Source organism: Staurois parvus, unplaced genomic scaffold, assembly GCF_062004578.1.
Source record: "Staurois parvus isolate SC_StPar_1 unplaced genomic scaffold, SC_StPar_1.0 ptg001724l, whole genome shotgun sequence".
In the NCBI taxonomy this organism is placed as follows: domain Eukaryota; kingdom Metazoa; phylum Chordata; class Amphibia; order Anura; family Ranidae; genus Staurois; species Staurois parvus.
The window spans coordinates 217,424-235,874 of record NW_028319520.1 but is presented as its reverse complement, the minus strand read 5'-3'; the positions used below and the strand labels follow the sequence as shown (position 1 = coordinate 235,874).

At 48.2% G+C, this 18,451-nt stretch overlaps 1 protein-coding gene across 1 annotated transcript in view; it reads right to left on the bottom strand.

Annotated features, from left to right (window-relative positions):
• The window catches only part of LOC149434612 (uncharacterized), a gene marked incomplete at its 3' end in the record, with an annotated part of 41,488 nt that extends 23,913 nt beyond the window's left edge, over nucleotides 1–17,575 (bottom strand). The window contains exon 1 of the mRNA XM_089663588.1: nucleotides 17,396–17,575. Coding sequence (XP_089519714.1) covers nucleotides 17,396–17,417 — 22 coding nt within the window. The remainder of the gene's footprint in view (nucleotides 1–17,395) is intronic.
• Nucleotides 17,576–18,451: the final 876 nt, after the last annotated feature.

Below are 18,451 nucleotides of genomic sequence, written 5' to 3'. Positions count from 1 at the left end.
GCTAGGGGAGGAAGGAAGAACCAAAGAACCGAAGAGTTCATAAGAGGGATGGGAAGGAAATTCAGGGGTGCCAATATTTTTGGCCATGACTATACATAGGATTGGGATGGGATGCTAGGGGAGAAAGGAAGAACCAAATAACTGATGAGTTCATAAGAGGGATGGGAAGGAAATTCAGGGGTGCCAATATTTTTGGCCATGACTGCACATAGGATTGGGATGGGATGCTAGGGGAGGAAGGAAGAACCAAAGAACTGAAGAGTTCATAAGAGGGATGGGAAGGAAATTCAGGGGTGCCAATATTTTTGGCCATGACTATACATAGGATTGGGATGGGATGCTAGCGGAGGAAGGAAGAACCAAAGAGTTCATAAGAGGGATGGGAAGGAAATTCAGGGGTGCCAATATTTTTGGCCATGGCTGTACATAGGATTGGGATGGGATGCTAGGGGAGGAAGGAAGGAAGAACCAAAGAACTGAAAAGTTCATAAGAGGGATAGGAAGGAAATTCAGGGGTGCCAATAACTTTGGCCATGACTATACAGAGGATTGGGATGGGATGCTAGGGGAGGAAGGAAGAACCAACGATCTGAAGAGTTCGTAAGAGTTATAGGAAGGAAATTCAGGGGTGCCAATATTTTTGGCCATGACTATGCAAAGGATTGGGATGGGATGCTAGGGGAAGAAGGAAGAACCAAAGAACTGAAGAGTTCATAAGAGGGATGGGAAGGAAATTCAGGGGTGCCAATATTTTTGGCCATGACTGTACATAGGATTGGGATGGGATGCTAGGGAAGGAAGGAAGAACCAAAGAACTAAAGAGCTCATAAGCACTGGGCATGAATCTCCCATAATTCCCCCCTACAATAATCCCCCAATTACAACAATACGTTGTCATACCCGTCTTCAGAGCATCAGCCATGGTCTCTGCGTTGTGTCTGCTTTTTCCAGTCTCCTGGCTCCACTCTTATAAACTCTTCAGCCTCTTTCACTTTCCGTTCCTCTGGACTTCCATCAGCAAAAAAAATCAAAAGCAAAAAAAAATTTTTTTTTTTAATTAGAAATAACACTGAGCTTGTACTTCTCTCGCCAGAGATAGTTAAAGCGGAACTTCACTCTCAGCCAACATGGACTATTTTTAATAATTATGCTGCTGGAATGAGTCAGATTTGGCTTTTTCTTTCTCCACTTTTTGTGTCATACCAATACAAACAAAGGAAAAAAAACATAGGAATGCTGAAACATTTGTACTTGTGACGATTGAGATGGGATGCTAGGGGAGGAAGGAAGAACCAAAGAACTGAAGAGTTCATAATTGGGATTGTAAGGAAATTCAGGGGTGCTAATATTTTGGCCATGACTGTACATAGGATTGGGATGGGTTGCTAGGGGAAGAAGGAAGGAAGAACCAAAGTACTGAAGAGCTCATAAGAGGGATGGGAAAGAAATTCAGGGGTGCCAATATTTTTGGCCATGACTGCACATAGGACTGGGATGGGATGCTAGGGAGGAAAGAAGAACCAAAGAACCAAAAAGTTCATAAGAGGGATGGGAAGGAAATTCAGGGGTGCCAATATTTTTGGCCATGACTGCACATAGGACTGGGATGGGATGCTAGGGAGGAAAGAAGAACCAAAGAACCAAAAAGTTCATAAGAGGGATGGGAAGGAAATTCAGGGGTGCCAATATTTTTGGCCATGACTATGCATAGGATTGGGATGGGATGCTAGGGGAAGAAGGAAGAACCAAAGAACTGAAGAGTTCATAAGAGGGATGGGAAGGAAATTCAGGGGTGCCAATATTTTTGGCCATGACTGTACATAGGATTGGGATGGGATGCTAGGGAAGGAAGGAAGAACCAAAGAACTAAAGAGCTCATAAGCACTGGGCATGAATCTCCCATAATTCCCCCCTACAATAATCCCCCAATTACAACAATACGTTGTCATACCCGTCTTCAGAGCATCAGCCATGGTCTCTGCGTTGTGTCTGCTTTTTCCAGTCTCCTGGCTCCACTCTTATAAACTCTTCAGCCTCTTTCACTTTCCGTTCCTCTGGACTTCCATCAGCAAAAAAAATCAAAAGCAAAAAAAAATTTTTTTTTTTAATTAGAAATAACACTGAGCTTGTACTTCTCTCGCCAGAGATAGTTAAAGCGGAACTTCACTCTCAGCCAACATGGACTATTTTTAATAATTATGCTGCTGGAATGAGTCAGATTTGGCTTTTTCTTTCTCCACTTTTTGTGTCATACCAATACAAACAAAGGAAAAAAAACATAGGAATGCTGAAACATTTGTACTTGTGACGATTGAGATGGGATGCTAGGGGAGGAAGGAAGAACCAAAGAACTGAAGAGTTCATAATTGGGATTGTAAGGAAATTCAGGGGTGCTAATATTTTGGCCATGACTGTACATAGGATTGGGATGGGTTGCTAGGGGAAGAAGGAAGGAAGAACCAAAGTACTGAAGAGCTCATAAGAGGGATGGGAAAGAAATTCAGGGGTGCCAATATTTTTGGCCATGACTGCACATAGGACTGGGATGGGATGCTAGGGAGGAAAGAAGAACCAAAGAACCAAAAAGTTCATAAGAGGGATGGGAAGGAAATTCAGGGGTGCCAATATTTTTGGCCATGACTTCACATAGGACTGGGATGGGATGCTAGGGAGGAAAGAAGAACCAAAGAACCAAAAAGTTCATAAGAGGGATGGGAAGGAAATTCAGGGGTGCCAATATTTTTGGCCATGACTATACATAGGATTGGGATGGGATGCTAGGGGAGGAAGGAAGAACCGAAGAACTGAAGAGTTCATAAGAGGGATGGGAAGGAAATTCAGGGGTGCCAATATTTTTGGCCATGACTGTACATAGGATTGGGATGGTATGCTAGGGGAGGAAGGAAGAACCGAAGAACTGAAGAGCTCATAAAAGGGATGGGAAGGTATCTGACACCCAAGCCCCTACCCTTTCCCCCTCACCGAGACGATACGACATTTTAAGAAGACATCTTCTCCAAAGAATTGCAGGAAACAGTCTGAAAGGCCCAAGTCATGGTAAGTCTATCCAGGATGTCCATTCTGGTGCAAACAAGGTGTTCCAGGTCCATGACAGAATTATGTTCCAATGCCCATTTTGCGACAGTGGGATCCTGAAGGAACGTCTTCTGCCCTTGCTTTGGTTAAGAAATGGTGGATAATATCGTTTTTTAGCAGATTTAATGAGGCCACTGATCATAAATAGCAGGATGAAGAACATGTGGGCATCTATACCACCAAGTAAGAATTTTAAAGAAATGCAAAAAAACTTGAGCAAAGGAATAAAAGCCTTCTCCCAGTCTTCAGATTCAGTTTCATGATCTAGATCTCTCTCCCAGATAACCGTGTACGTCGGTGGGGGGGGGATTGGGGGTGAGGATGTGAGCAAGCCAACAAGATAAAGTAAATTTGGAGCACAAAGAGTATTGTTGGGGAGTCACAGGGAGGCGGCAGGATGGGATGTAAACTCCTGCCTATCAGGGATAGACTGGAGAACAGGAAAAAAATGCTGATTTCCAATGATTTGGAAGACGTATGTCTGGGAGGTTCCTTAACGTGGAATTCCAACTTAACTCTGATCATGTTTACAAATTTCCCCTTCCCCCTCCTGCTAGCTATCCTGACTAACCTATGTAAAAAAAGATCTGTATACTTACCTATTTTTAGTCTGCTTTAGTCTCATCACGTGTCAATGAGCAGCGGCTGTAGGGAAGAGAAAGGAGCACTCAACAGCTAGGAGTTCCAGGAGCCATGGCATCATCCATAGGTAGCCATGGCCCAGCCGTTGTTGGCAATCCCTTCTCTCCCCTGCAGCCAGGGTTGTGGATAAGGGGGTGCCACCAGTCCTCCTGTATGGGGCTCAGGCCAGCATGGGGGCCTATGCAGCTGGGTCATTCGGATGTGGGCAAGGAGGGTGATCAGTATGGAGGGGGGTGGGGGAACAATTACTGGAACCGATCCCCTGTATGGCTCCCTCTGCAGCAGCTGAAAGCCGCCTTCTTCTCCTCTTCCTCTTGCTGGCTTTCAGCTGCTGCAGCTGGAGCCCACAGGGGACCGGTTCCAGTAATTACCCCCATGGTGCACCTATCACCCTCCCTGTGCATCATACATTTCCCCCTGCTGCCCAGGCCCCCCTGTGTGCCCCCACCCCTACAGTGCTGCCGGCTTCCCTCCTCTCCCGCTCTCCAGCAGCTGCAAGTGCACAATAGGATCCTTCAGGATGGAGAGTTGGGGAAGGGTCCCCTAAATATGTCACATTTACCAGCCCCTTCCTTTACTGAATGAACACAATAACTGATTGGTACTGATCACTCATAGTGTTCATTCATACCTGAAACATTGTAAAGTGTTTTTTTTTTTAGGGGGGCAACCTGTCAGGTTGGCTTTACGGAGCCCCGTGGTTTCTAACAGCAGCCCTGCCTGCAACCACCACTGGCTGACACAGGGGCGACCAAGCTGTGGGATCATGTGACCAGATATGTAACTGGAGGGAGGAGGGAACATTTTTAGGCGTTGGCCCTTTGGTGAAATTGCAGCAAGTCTGTGGAGAGACACTTTATAAAATGGCCGGAGTGAGGATCTATATACACCGGCCACTTTATTAGGTACACTGTCCAATTGCTTGGTAACACAAATTGCTAACCAGCCAATCACATGGCAGCAACTAAATGCATTTAGGCATCTAGAGGTGGTGAAGACGACTTGCTGAAAGATTAAACCGAGCATCAGAATGGGGAAGAAATTTAAGTGACTTTGAACATGGCATGGTTGTTGGTGCCAGACGGGCTGGTCTGAGTATTTCAAAAGCTGCTGATCTACTGGGATTTTCATGCACAACCATCTCTCGGGTTTACAGAGAATGGTCCAAAAACGAGAAAATATCCAGTGAGCGGCAGTTGTGTGGAGGAAAATGCCTTGTTGATGTTGGAGGAGAATGGGCAGACTGGTTGGTGATGATAGAAAGGCACCAGTAACTCAAATAACCACTCGTTACAACCAAGGTATGCCAAATACCATCTCTGAATGCACAACATGTCCAACCTTGCAGCAGATGGGCTACAGCAGCAGAAGACCACACCGGGTGCTACTCCTGTCAGCTAAGAACAGGAAATGGAGGCTAAAATTCAAAAAGGCTCACCAAAATTGGACAATAGAAGATTGGAAAAACGTTACCTGGTTTGATGAGTTTCGATCTCCCTAGAGATGGTGGTGCGTGAAAATCCCAGTAGATCAGCAGTCTTTTGAAATACTCAAACCAGCCCTTCCGGCACCAACAACCATGCCACGTTCAAAGTCCCTTAAATCCCCTTTCTCCCCATTCTGATGCTCGGATTGAACTTCAGTAAGTCGCCTTCACCACGTCTAGATGCCTAAATGCATTGAGTTGCTGCCATGTGATTGGCTGATTAGCAATTTGTGTTACTATTAATTGAACAGGTGGACCTCAAAGTGGCCGGTGAGTGTATATATGGTTGGTGGAAAGGATGGGCTACCAAACAAAGTGGTCATGGGGCCAATCTATGTAGGCATTTTTGAGGATGAGATGACCTTGCCCCATAGACCTAGTGTTTGTTTGGTAAGATCAGAGGAGCTGAAGAGGTATTATTCACTGGAGGGATTTTAAATCAAGAGGGATCATAAATTGTTCACACCGGACCCAAGGTTTTGTCTGAACAAGTAGGGCTCCTGTTAGAAACCACAGGGCCCCTTACAGCCAACTTGACAGGGGGCCAATCCCAAACCACAGGGTCCCATACAGCCAACCTAACAGGGCCCCCCATCCCCACAAAAATATCCACAGTTTACTGTGCTTCAGTTATAAATGAACACAGTGAGTGAACGGTAACAATCACTCACTGTGTTCATTCCGGAATGGAAGGGGCTGAGAAATTACTGGAACCAATCCCCTGTATGTTTCTCTCTGTAGCAGCTGAAAGCCAGCCGGGGGGAGGGGGAGAGGAGAAGAACCCAGCTTTCAACTGCTGCAGGAAGAGTCATAAAGGGGATTGGTTTCGGCAATTTCCCTATTCACCCTTCCTGCCCACAGCTGCCTGAGCCCCCCTGCTGGCCTGGGCCCCGTACAGGGGGACTGGTGGTACCCCCTTATCCACGCCCTGTGAACACGAAACCAGTTAATGAGTCTAGTGAAAACTGATGCTTGCTAATATAAAGCAGCATTTTCTCCCTCTTTGTCCTTGGGTAAGGGCTCTTCTTTCTTTTTCATTATCCAATCCCAAGGTTGGGGACAAGACCTGCATGTGTTCCTGAATTCCAGCAGAGAAATATCAGGTCCCTGCCTTTCCAGACGGGTCGGTGTAAATCTCAGTCTGGGAGTCCCTGATTGGTTGTACGCCAACACTTCTGTATGAACATTTCTCGTCTTCAAGGAAGTCCAGAACTGATGGAGTGCCAACCTAAAACTACCAAAGCAACCATCGATGGGAGACCACATTCTTCCAGCCAAATGGCACGGCAAGCCAAAAGGAGCTCATTGGGTGCCTGAAATCTCCAGTAATTTCCCCGTTCACCCTTTCTACCCACAGCTGCCTGGGACCCCATTGTGGCCTGGGCCCCGTACAGGGGGACTGGTGTTACCCCCTTATCCATGGCCCTGTGAACACAAAACCAGTTAATGAGTGATGCTTGCTAATATAAAGCATCTTTTTCTCCCTCTTTGTCTTCCAGTAAGAGCTCTTCTTTCTTTTTCATTATCCAATCCCAAGGTTGGGGACAAGACCTGCATGCGTTCCTGAACTCTACCAGAGAAATATCAGGTCCCTGCCTTTCTAGACGGGTAAGTGCAAATCTCAGTCTGGGAGTCCCTGATTGGTTGTACGCCAACAGTAACGGAACCGACCCAGACTGCGCTGAATACTTCCGTTAGAATACAGCTTCCCCGTCCGAACACCAACAGACACCACAGCCGACCATACAAGACTAGACGACACCAGTCTTGAAGTAAACCAGGAGGTAGACTAGTTTATTTGAACAGAGATCCAAGATATATACACTCAGGGGACAGTCCCCCCTCCCTGCATAAGGGCGGGGCAATCTACATTTAGTTACAAGAAACACACAGGTATTCAAGCTTCACACCAGCAGACAGTCCCATTAGGAGGGAGGACTGCTGGAGACACCCCTCCACTAAGCTAATACACATAAACACATACATCCCATAATAGTTTGCTCTCAAGCAAGACACACAATAGAATAATGGGATGCAACCACATGACATTAAACAATCAACAACCCCCCACCCCACCTATCTCCTAGACATGTCTACACAATATTAGGACAAATCACCCTGTACCCCTAACAGGCACAGGGTGACTTACACATAAGTGGGATATAGGGAGCTGAGACAGGGGTCTCCCCATCTCTCCAAAGTTAGCTGGGTTCCATGGGCCCCCCACCCAAAGTCACTCCCATCACACCACCACTTCTGCATGAACATCTCTTGTCTTGAAGGAAGTCCAGAGCTGATGAAGCACCAACCTGAAACTACCAAAGCAACCATCGATGGGAAACCACCTTCTTCCAGCCAAATGGCACGGCAAGCCAAAAGGAGCTCATCGGGTGCTTGAAAGCCCTACTAAGCATCTTACCTTCCTCATCCTTCCCCATTTACCCCGGACATATTTGCCTCTCATCCGGGGCAAAAAGAATGCTTCTGAGCTTTTTCGGTGTGGTTTTTTTGGGGCTATTAAGTGATAGACAGTGCTAAGGAGAGCTTTCCATCACTCGGACTCGAGAGAGAAGGATTGCATAATCGTTCCATCATAATACTACAATGTGATCCTGCGCCCTCCAACCACCTTCTATGTTTTATCAAAAGATTGTATTATTTGTTGTTCCATATTTGTTGTATTCAATAAAATATTGTATTTAAAAAAAAAAAAACAAAGGAAGGATCTCATCATTTTCATGTGGCGCCGTTGGGTCACAGCCGTGTCAGGGGGTGAAACATATGTTGCTTGTGACAACAGAACTGCACAGAAACGAAAAATTCTGAATTTCACAACAACGGCAGAGGAAATGCAGAACAATCAGTTTCACTTACATATTTCTGTATAAAGATGATATATACTAGAAATAGTTCAAGGAGAAGTGTCTTAGCTAGTGGTACATGCAGGAGAGGAGTGTGGAGGTATGACAGTGATCTGTATGTACAGGAGAGGAGTGTGGAGGGTATGTCAGTGATCGGTATGTACAGGAGAGGAGTGTGGGGGGTATTACAGTGATCGGTATGTACAGGAGAGGAGTGTGGAGGGTATGACAGTGATCGGTATGTACAGGAGAGGAGTGTGAGGGGTATGACAGTGATCGGTATGTATAGGAGAGGAGTGTGGAGGTATGACAGTGATCTGTATGTACAGGAGAGGAGTGTGGGGGGTATGACAGTGATCTGTATGTACAGGAGAGGAGTGTGGGGGGTATGACAGTGATCGGTATGTACAGGAGAGGAGTGTGGAGGTATGACAGTGATCTGTATGTACAGGAGAGGAGTGTGGGGGGTATGACAGTGATCGGTATGTACAGGAGAGGAGTGTGGGAGGTATGACAGTGATCGGTATGTACAGGAGAGGAGTGTGGGGGGTATGACAGTGATCGGTATGTATAGGAGAGGAATGTGGAGGTATGACAGTGATCTGTATGTACAGGAGAGGAGTGTGGGGGGTATGACAGTGATCTGTATGTACAGGAGAGGAGTGTGGGGGGTATGACAGTGATCGGTATGTACAGGAGAGGAGTGTGGAGGTATGACAGTGATCTGTATGTACAGGAGAGGAGTGTGGGGGGTATCACAGTGATTGGTATGTACAGGAGAGGAGTGTGGGAGGTATGACAGTGATCGGTATGTACAGGAGAGGAGTGTGGAGGTATGACAGTGATCGGTATGTACAGGAGAGGAGTGCGGTGGTATGACAGTGATCGGTATGTACAGGAGAGGAGTGCGGAGGTATGACAGTGATCGGTATGTACAGGAGAGGAGTGTGGAGGGTATGTCAGTGATCGGTATGTACAGGAGAGGAGTGTAGGGGGTATGACAGTGATCGGTATGTACAGGAGAGGAGTGTGAAGGGTATGTCAGTGATCGGTATGTACAGGAGAGGAGTGTGGGGGGTATGACAGTGATGGGTATGTACAGGAGAGGAGTGTGGAGGTATGACAGTGATCGGTATGTACAGGAGAGGAGTGTGGAGGTATGACAGTGATCTGTATGTACAGGAGAGGAGTGGGGGGGGTATGACAGTGATCGGTATGTACAGGAGAGGAGTGTGGAGGGTATGACAGTGATCGGTATGTACAGGAGAGGAGTGTGGAGGGTATGACAGTGATCGGTATGTACAGGAGAGGAGTGTGGAGGGTATGACAGTGATCGGTATGTACAGGAGAGGAGTGTGGAGGGTATGACAGTGATCGGTATGTACAGGAGAGGAGTGTGGGGGGTATGACAGTGATGGGTATGTACAGGAGAGGAGTGCGGAGGTATGACAGTAATCGGTATGTACAGGAGAGGAGTGTGGAGGGTATGACCGTGATCGGTATGTACAGGAAAGGAGTGTGGAGGGTATGACAGTGATCGGTATGTACAGGAGAGGAGTGTGGAGGGTATGACAGTAATCGGTATGTACAGGAGAGGAGTGTGGAGTGTGGAGGGTATGACAGTGATCGGTATGTACAGGAGAGGAGTGTGGAGGGTATGACAGTGATCGGTATGTACAGGAGAGGAGTGTGGAGGGTATGACAGTGATCGGTATGTACAGGAGAGGAGTGTGGACGTGTGACAGTGATCGGTATGTACAGGAGAGGAGTGCGGAGGTATGACAGTGATCGGTATGTACAGGAGAGGAGTGTGGGGGGTATGACAGTGATCGGTATGTACAGGAGAGGAGTGTGGAGGTATGACAGTGATCGGTATGTACAGGAGAGGAGTGTGGATGGTATGACAGTGATCGGTATGTACAGGTGAGGAGTGTGGGGGGTATGACAGTGATCGGTATGTACAGGTGAGGAGTGTGGGGGGTATGACAGTGATCGGTATGTACAGGTGAGGAGTGTGGAGGGTATGACAGTGATCGGTATGTACAGGAGAGGAGTGTGGGGGGTATGACAGTGATCGGTATGTACAGGTGAGGAGTGTGGGGGGTATGACAGTGATCGGTATGTACAGAAGAGGAGTGTGGAGGTATGACAGTGATCGGTATGTACAGGAGAGGAGTGTGGGGGGTACGACGGTGATCGGTATGTACAGGAGAGGAGTGTGGGGGGTACGACGGTGATCGGTGTGTACAGGAGAGGAGTGTGGAGGTACGACGGTGATCGGTGTGTACAGGAGAGGAGTGTGGGGGGTGTGGCGGTGATCGGTATGTACAGGAGAGGAGTGTGGGGGGTGTGACGGTGATCGGTATGTACAGGAGAGGAGTGTGCAGGTATGACGGTGATCGGTATGTACAGGAGAGGAGTGTGGAGGTATGACGGTGATCGGTATGTACAGGAGAGGAGTGTGGAGGTATGACGGTGATCGGTATGTACAGGAGAGGAGTGTGGAGGGTATGACGGTGATCGGTATGTACAGGAGAGGAGTGTGGAGGTATGACGGTGATCGGTATGCACAGGAGAGGAATGTGGGGGGGTATGACAGTGATCGGTAATTACAGGTGAGGAGTGTGGGGGGTATGACAGTGATCGGTATGTACAGGAGAGGAGTGTGGGGGGTATGACAGGGATCGGTATGTACAGGAGAGGAGTGTGGGGGGTATGACAGGGATCGGTATGTACAGGAGAGGAGTGTGGAGGTATGACAGTGATCGGTATGTACAGGAGAGGAGTGTGGAGGTATGGCAGTGATCGGTATGTACAGGAGAGGAGTGTGGAGGGTATGACCGTGATCGGTATGTACAGGAGAGGAGTGCGGGGGGTATGACAGTGATCGGTATGTACAGGAGAGGAGTGTGGAAGTGTGACAGTGATCGGTATGTACAGGAGAGGAGTGTGGAGGTGTGACAGTGATCGGTATGTACAGGAGAGGAGTGTGGGGGGTATGACAGGGATCGGTATGTACAGGAGAGGAGTGTGGAGGTATGACAGTGATCGGTATGTACAGGAGAGGAGTGTGGAGGTATGGCAGTGATCGGTATGTACAGGAGAGGAGTGTGGAGGTATGGCAGTGATCGGTATGTACAGGAGAGGAGTGTGGAGGGTATGACCGTGATCGGTATGTACAGGAGAGGAGTGCGGGGGGTATGACAGTGATCGGTATGTACAGGAGAGGAGTGTGGAAGTGTGACAGTGATCGGTATGTACAGGAGAGGAGTGTGGAGGTGTGACAGTGATCGGTATGTACAGGAGAGGAGTGTGGAGGGTATGACAGTGATCGGTATGTACAGGAGAGGAGTGTGGAGGGTATGACAGTGATCGGTATGTACAGGAGAGGAGTGTGGAGGTATGACAGTGATCGGTATGTACAGGAGAGGAGTGTGGAGGTATGACAGTGATCGGTATGTACAGGAGAGGAGTGTGGAGGGTATGAGAGTGATCGGTATGTACAGGAGAGGAGTGTGGGGGGTATGAGAGTGATCGGTACGTACAGGAGAGGAGTGTGGGGGTATGAGAGTGATCGGTACGTACAGGAGAGGAGTGTATGACAGTGATCGGTATGTACAGGAGAGGAGTGTGGGGGTATGACAGTGATCGGTACGTACAGGAGAGGAGTGTGGAGGGTATGACAGTGATCGGTATGTACAGGAGAGGAGTACGGAGGTATGACAGTGATCGGTATGTACAGGAGAGGAGTGTGGGGGGTATGACAGTGATCGGTATGTACAGGAGAGGAGTGTGGAGGCTATGACAGTGATCGGTACGTACAGGAGAGGAGTGTGGAGGGTATGACAGTGATCGGTACGTACAGGAGAGGAGTGTGGAGGGTATGACAGTGATCACTATGTACAGGAGAGGAGTGTGGGGGGTATTGAAGGCAGTGGATTATTTCTGAAAGAGGCTTGCCAACAGATACTGTTGTTTTACAGTGAATGTTGTCACTTTTGCTCACAGTTGCCAAGAGTGATCAGAATTGCTGCCAATACCAGAGTTGTTTCTTTATTCTTGATTCAGTTACCTGTAAAGTCTAATATAAACTTAATTTTGGTTTATATTACCAAATGTGAGTCCATTTTACAGGTACGATTTATCTGGGTTACCAGAGCACGGTGGTGTCCTCAGAGGTCGGGCTTTCAATAAGATGTCCAGATTGATAGGGAACCCAAAAATTGCTAAGCAACTCTTAAGGGGTAGTGCTACATGTGGGGGCTCATCCGGGATTTCCCTGTTCAGAGAATCTGTGAACCCCAGAAAGAAAGCATGGAACCAGGGGCGGACTGACAACACGTGGGGCCCCCGGGCAATAGGGGATCAAGGGGCCCCGTAGTCCTTGCCCAAGCTCAAAAAAGCCTATAAAAATGGTACCAGGGGCATCTCATGGGGCCCCCTACTGACCCCGGGCCCTCAGGCAGTGCCTGAGTTTCCAAATGGTCAGTCCGCCCCTGCATGGAACCCTCTAAAATCATTTCCTGGTTCCAGAAGGAGAATGGGAGATTGAATCAGTGTGTGGTGCTGATCCTTCCCGTAGATGACTGGCCAGAAGAACAGGTTATCAGATGTTAGCCCGCATAAACAACCAGAAAGGAAGCATCATCGATATCAGCAGCAATCCAGATGCATCCAATGTGTTGGTGTTGATTGACTGGGCAAAAGGGATCCCCTCTTTGCTCGAAGAACAGAGTATACACCTGGCTGACAGGATAGTGGCACAGGTGTTCAGATTGGGGTGTTACCGAAACAAGTAGAGAGAGTTCACTGAAATGTACCCCTGAGCCAGAGTCGTCCACTTCCGCTGAAGGATCGAGGATGGGGTTAGATCCACAACAGATCCAAGGGCTGGGTAGAGGCCAAATCGAAGGAGGCAGGAGGATGGTGTGGGGGGAAGGGGGGTAGGGCAGAAAGAGGTATTTCGAAACTCTATTGGTTCCAAATTTATTATACAGATTGCTCTCTCTGTGTGACCCAAATGAAAAAAGGTTTTAGTATTAAGAGATGTTTGACAAGAAGGTAGTTAATTTTATGACCTACAATGTAAAAGGTTTTGTGACAGGAGTCACTTTGGGTGGGGGGCCCATGGAACCCAGCTTACTTTGGAGGGGTGGGGAGACCCCTGTCTCAGCTCCCCATATCCCTCTTATGTGTAAGTCACCCTGTGCCTGTTAGAGGTACAGGATGAAATGTCCTAATATTGGGGTGGGGGGTTGTTGATTGTTTAATGCCATGTGACTGCATCCCATTGTTCTATTGTGTGTCTTGCTTGGGAGCAAACTATTATGGGATGTATGTGTTTGTGTATTGGCTTGGTGGGGCGGGTGTCTGCTGATGTGTCTCTTGTTGCTAGATGTGGTTTGACCCCCCCGTGTCATTATGCAGGGAGGTGGAATTGTTCCCTGGAATGTATATATCTTGTATCTCTGTTAAAATAAAGTAGTCTAATTCCTGATTTACTTCAAGACTGGTCTCGTCTAGTCTTGTATGGTCAGCGGTGGTGTCCGTGGACGGTGTTCGGACGAGGAAGCGGTAATCTAATGGAAATACCCAAGTGCAGTCGGGGTCCGGTTCCATTACAGGTTTCAATACTCCGGTTAAAAGACATAAGATTACCCGGGAAATTTGGCAACGCTCAATTGATATAGTATTCTTACAAGAGACACATTTATCTCTAGATACAATGCTTAAATTACAATCAAGACAATATCCGACCTGGTTTTATGCAGACTCTCCAATAAAATGAGCTAAAGGAGTAGCGATTTGGATGGCAAGGAATGTAAGATTTAACTTAGGAGACAGACTGGTAGACCCAGAGGGTCAGTTTCTGTATCTGAAGGGGTACTTATATGGTACGGAATGGACACCAGCAAATACTGTACCTGACTGTCCCCGGTGGACAGGTCAGGAACCTCTATAGGTACACAAACTTCTCAACCGTCCAATCAACAAGCCTGTTGGGAGGTCCCTCGGAACAAAGGACTTGTATGGTATAAAAGGCCAAACACCTCAAATTGAAAAAAACTTCTGACCTTCTGACAACAACTTTAACTTTTAACTTTAACTTCTCAAAAACATCTGATCAAAACTTCTGAATCATCACTTCTACTACTTCTTGATCACTTCTGAACTACTTCTGAAACTTCTTAACTACTCTATTACCACTATATACTGCACTATACTCACTTGCCACTTGTGGCTATTTTGCTGAGAACTTCCAGCCGCCATTTTGTTTTTTGAAGGCCATTTGAAGGAAAAGAGAAAAGAAGTGGGGAAATGGAGGGGGAGAGAAGAATGAGGGAGATGGAGGATGGAGAGAAGAAGAAGGGGAAATGGAAAGGGGAGAAAAGAGGGAGGGAAATGGAGGGGGGAAAGAAGGAGGGAGAGAGGAGGGAGAGAAGGAGGGATATGGAGGAGGGGAAGAGAAGGAGGGATATGGAGGAGGGGAAGAGAAGGAGGGAGATGGAGGAGGGGTAGAGAAAGAGGGAGATGGAGGGGGAGGGAAGAAGGAGGGAAAAAGAACTGCTGGATACAACTGGGGTGCAAAGGGAACACACAGAAGGAACGCTGGATACAAGTGGAGTGCACTGGGAACACACAGAAGAAGGAACACTGGATACAAGTGGGGTGCACAGGGAACACACAGAAGAAGGAACACGAGATACAATTGGGGTGCACAGGGAACACACAGAAGGAACACCGGATGCAACTGGGGTGCACAGGGAACACACAAAAGAAGAAACACCGGATACAACTGGGGTGCACAGGGAACACACAAAAGAAGGAACACCGGATACAACTGGGATGCACAGGGAGCACACAAAAGAAGGAACACCGGATACACCTGGGATGTACAGGGAGCAGACAAAAGAAGGAACGCCGGATACACCTGGGATGCACAGGGAGCACACAGAAGAAGGAACACCGGATACAACTGGGGTGCACTGGGAGCACACAGAAGAAGGAACACCGGATACAACTGGGGTGCACAGGGAACACACAGAAGAAGGAACACTGGATACACCTGGGGTGCACAGGGAACACACAGAAGAAGGAACACCGGATACGACTGGGGTGCACAGGGAGCACACAGAAGAAGGAACACCGGATACACCTGGGGTGCACAGGGAGCACACAGAAGAAGGAACACCGGATACGACTGGGGTGCACAGGGAGCACACAGAAGAAGGAACACCGGATACGACTGGGGTGCACAGGGAGCACACAGAAGAAGGAACACCGGATACAACTGGGGGGAACAGGGAACACACAGAAGAAGGAACACGAGATACAATTGGGGTGCACAGGGAACACACAGAAGAATGACTGCTTGATGTGGCTGGGGTGCCTTGATACTAAGAATTGGTCTCTAGAACAATCTTTCAGTAACAGGACACTGTGGCTCAGTGCCAGGAGTAAGACCTCTTTCCCAAGCAAGGTATGTTGGAATGAGTCCAACATACATAGGAAGATGTCCAGTCCCAGTTGAGACTGGGTGTGTAGCTTCAATCAAACAGCAGATAAAACTTGATGACTCATATAGTTTCCATTCTTTGAATAAATGTCTTTTGGTCAACAGGAAACAGAAGAGTCTAATATGTAGAGCGCTGTGGGACAACAAGTAACATCATGTCTGCTGGCCCAAGGGACTGCGGGCAACAGTTTGCCTGCTGGCCCATTGGACTGCGAGCAACAGTTTTCCTGCTGGTCCATTGGACTGCGAGCAAGAGTTTGCCTGCTGGCCCATTGGACTGCGAGCAAAAGTTTGCCTGCTGGCCCATGGGACTGCGAGTAACAGTTTGGCTGCTGGCCCATGGGACTGCGAGCAACAGTTTGCCTGCTGGCCCATGGGACTGCGAGCAACAGTTTGCCTGCTGGCCCATGGGACTGCGAGCAACAGTTTGCCTGCTGGCCCATGGGACTGCGAGTAACAGTTTGGCTGCTGGCCCATGGGACTGCGAGCAACAGTTTGGCTGCTGGCCCATGGGACTGCGAGCAACAGTTTGCCTGCTGGCCCATGGGACTGCGAGCAACAGTTTGCCTGCTGGCCTATTGGACTGCGAGCAACAATTTGCCTGCTGGCCCATGGGACTGCGAGCAACAGTTTGCGTGCTGGCCCATTGGACTGCGAGCAACAGTTTGCCTGCTGGCCCATTGGACTGCGAGCAACAGTTTTCCTGCTGGCCCATGGGACTGCGCGCAACAGTTTGCCTGCTGGCCCATGGGGCTGCGAGCAACAGTTTTCCTGCTGGCCTATGGGACTGCGCGCAACAGTTTGCCTGCTGGCCCATGGGACTGCGCGCAACAGTATTTCTGCTGGCCCATGGGACTGCGAGCAACAGTTTGCCTGCTGGCCCATGGGGCTGCGAGCAACAGTTTGCCTGCTGGCCCATGGGATCGCGAACAACAGTTTGCTTGCTGGCTCATGGGGCTGCGAGCAACAGTTTGCCTGCTGGCCCATGGGACTGCGAACAACAGTTTGCTTGCTGGCCCATGGGGCTGCGAGCAACAGTTTGCCTGCTGGCTCATGGGGCTGCGAGCAACAGTTTGCCTGCTGGCCCATGGGACTGCGAACAACAGTTTGCTTGCTGGCCCATGAGACTACAAGAAATAGTTTGCCTGCTGATCCATGATCCATGAGACTACAAGAAACACTTTGACTGTTGGTCCATGGGACTGCAAGCAACAGTTTGCCTACTGGTCCATGGGACTACAAGCAACAGTTTGCCTACTGGTCCATGGGACTATTAGAACATATCAGCTACAGGTAAGGAGTCAGCATTGCATGTCTTCAGAACTACAGGTGACAGATCAGCATTGCAGCTGATCTGTGACAAGTTGTCTGGCATGCAATGAAGGATATGTAAAAGGCTAGAAGCATATAGGAGATTTTGATGTAAAAAAAGTTAAAAAAAAAAGGAAGTATAAAATAATAAACAGACCGGATGTAGAACTTACGTAAGAATTCGATAAAAACAAACCTGCTGGAAGATGTTTAGGAAAGATTGGTAGCAATCTGTGCCATTGGTTGTGAATTTGGATGCAATCATTAAACAGGGAGTAAGAGAAGTGGGTTTGCTGGATACCGACATTAAAAAAACTCCTCTTTTGTTATTCGATTTATAAAATGTTACAATTTTCACATTGGACCCATAAAAAGGGAAATTCGTCTTTCCACCAACAATGTGACTAATTGGTGTCACCGGCCATGAATCTCCCATCATTTCCCCATCATTACCCCCCTGATTATAGCAATATGTAGTCATACCCGTCCCTGAAGCACCAGCCATGGTCTCTGCGTCGTGTTTGCTTCCTCCAGGTTCCTGGATCCACTCTTATATATTCTTCAGCCTCTTTCACTCTCTGTTTCTTTGGACTGTTACAAGCAGAATATTCAGCCCTGATGTCGCACGTTTCCTTCCAGGATGCAAAGTATGCAAAACAAACTCTGCAATCCATACAAAAGCAATCCTTTATGAGTAGCTGAGCTCAGGGGCGTTTCCAGGCAATATTTTTTGCTGGTGCTAGGTGGTGATCAGTGAACGTGCTTGGGTTCCATTTGTGGGCTGTTCCTCGAAATTCAGAAGTTGAAAAGTTTAATCCAGAGCCCAATAAAGTCCTATGGGATGGGGGAAGGAGAAGGGGGATCGGAAAGTCGTTTCTGGACATTTTCAAAGATAATTGGAAAGGGATTGTGAAAGAAAGGGCCAGAGGAGCTGGGCTCTGCCCTGGGAGACATGTACCAATGTTCCTCCTTTTATGCCACTTTTAGGGCAGAGATGGAAGCACAACAATCCTTTCAGTTACATGCTTGAAAGATGCTGTTAACCCCTTCTCTGTCAAAGGATGTTTATAAACGGCCTAGCTGTAGGCAGGTGTAGTTCTTGCTCTATCCAGCACGTGGCATCTATCGCTATGTTGATGGAGTGGCGATTCAGGGGAGATGTTTTCCCATGTGGAGCCTCCGTAGCTTTCAAGTGGGGAGCAGTTGTCTGGATGCTGCAATCCCTGGTGACCTTCCATGGCCATCTTGGTTGGGGTGGTCCTTTTAAATGGGGACCTTGCTGGGGTTTGGAATGCATTCTGCGAGTTGTTAGTCCATGCATTCTCATCCAGGGTTTCATAGAACACAAGGGTTCCTCCAGAGTTTTATAGGGGTTCCTTTCAGGGGCGTAGATAAGGGGGAGGTCAGGGGGATCTGAACCCCCCCCCAGAGGAGAGTTGCAAACCATCCCTGCAGGTGGAGGCAGCTAGCAGCGCTGGAACTAGGGGTGTATGGGAGGGGTGGCAGTGCTTGTGGTGATAAGCAACGATCTCCTGTATG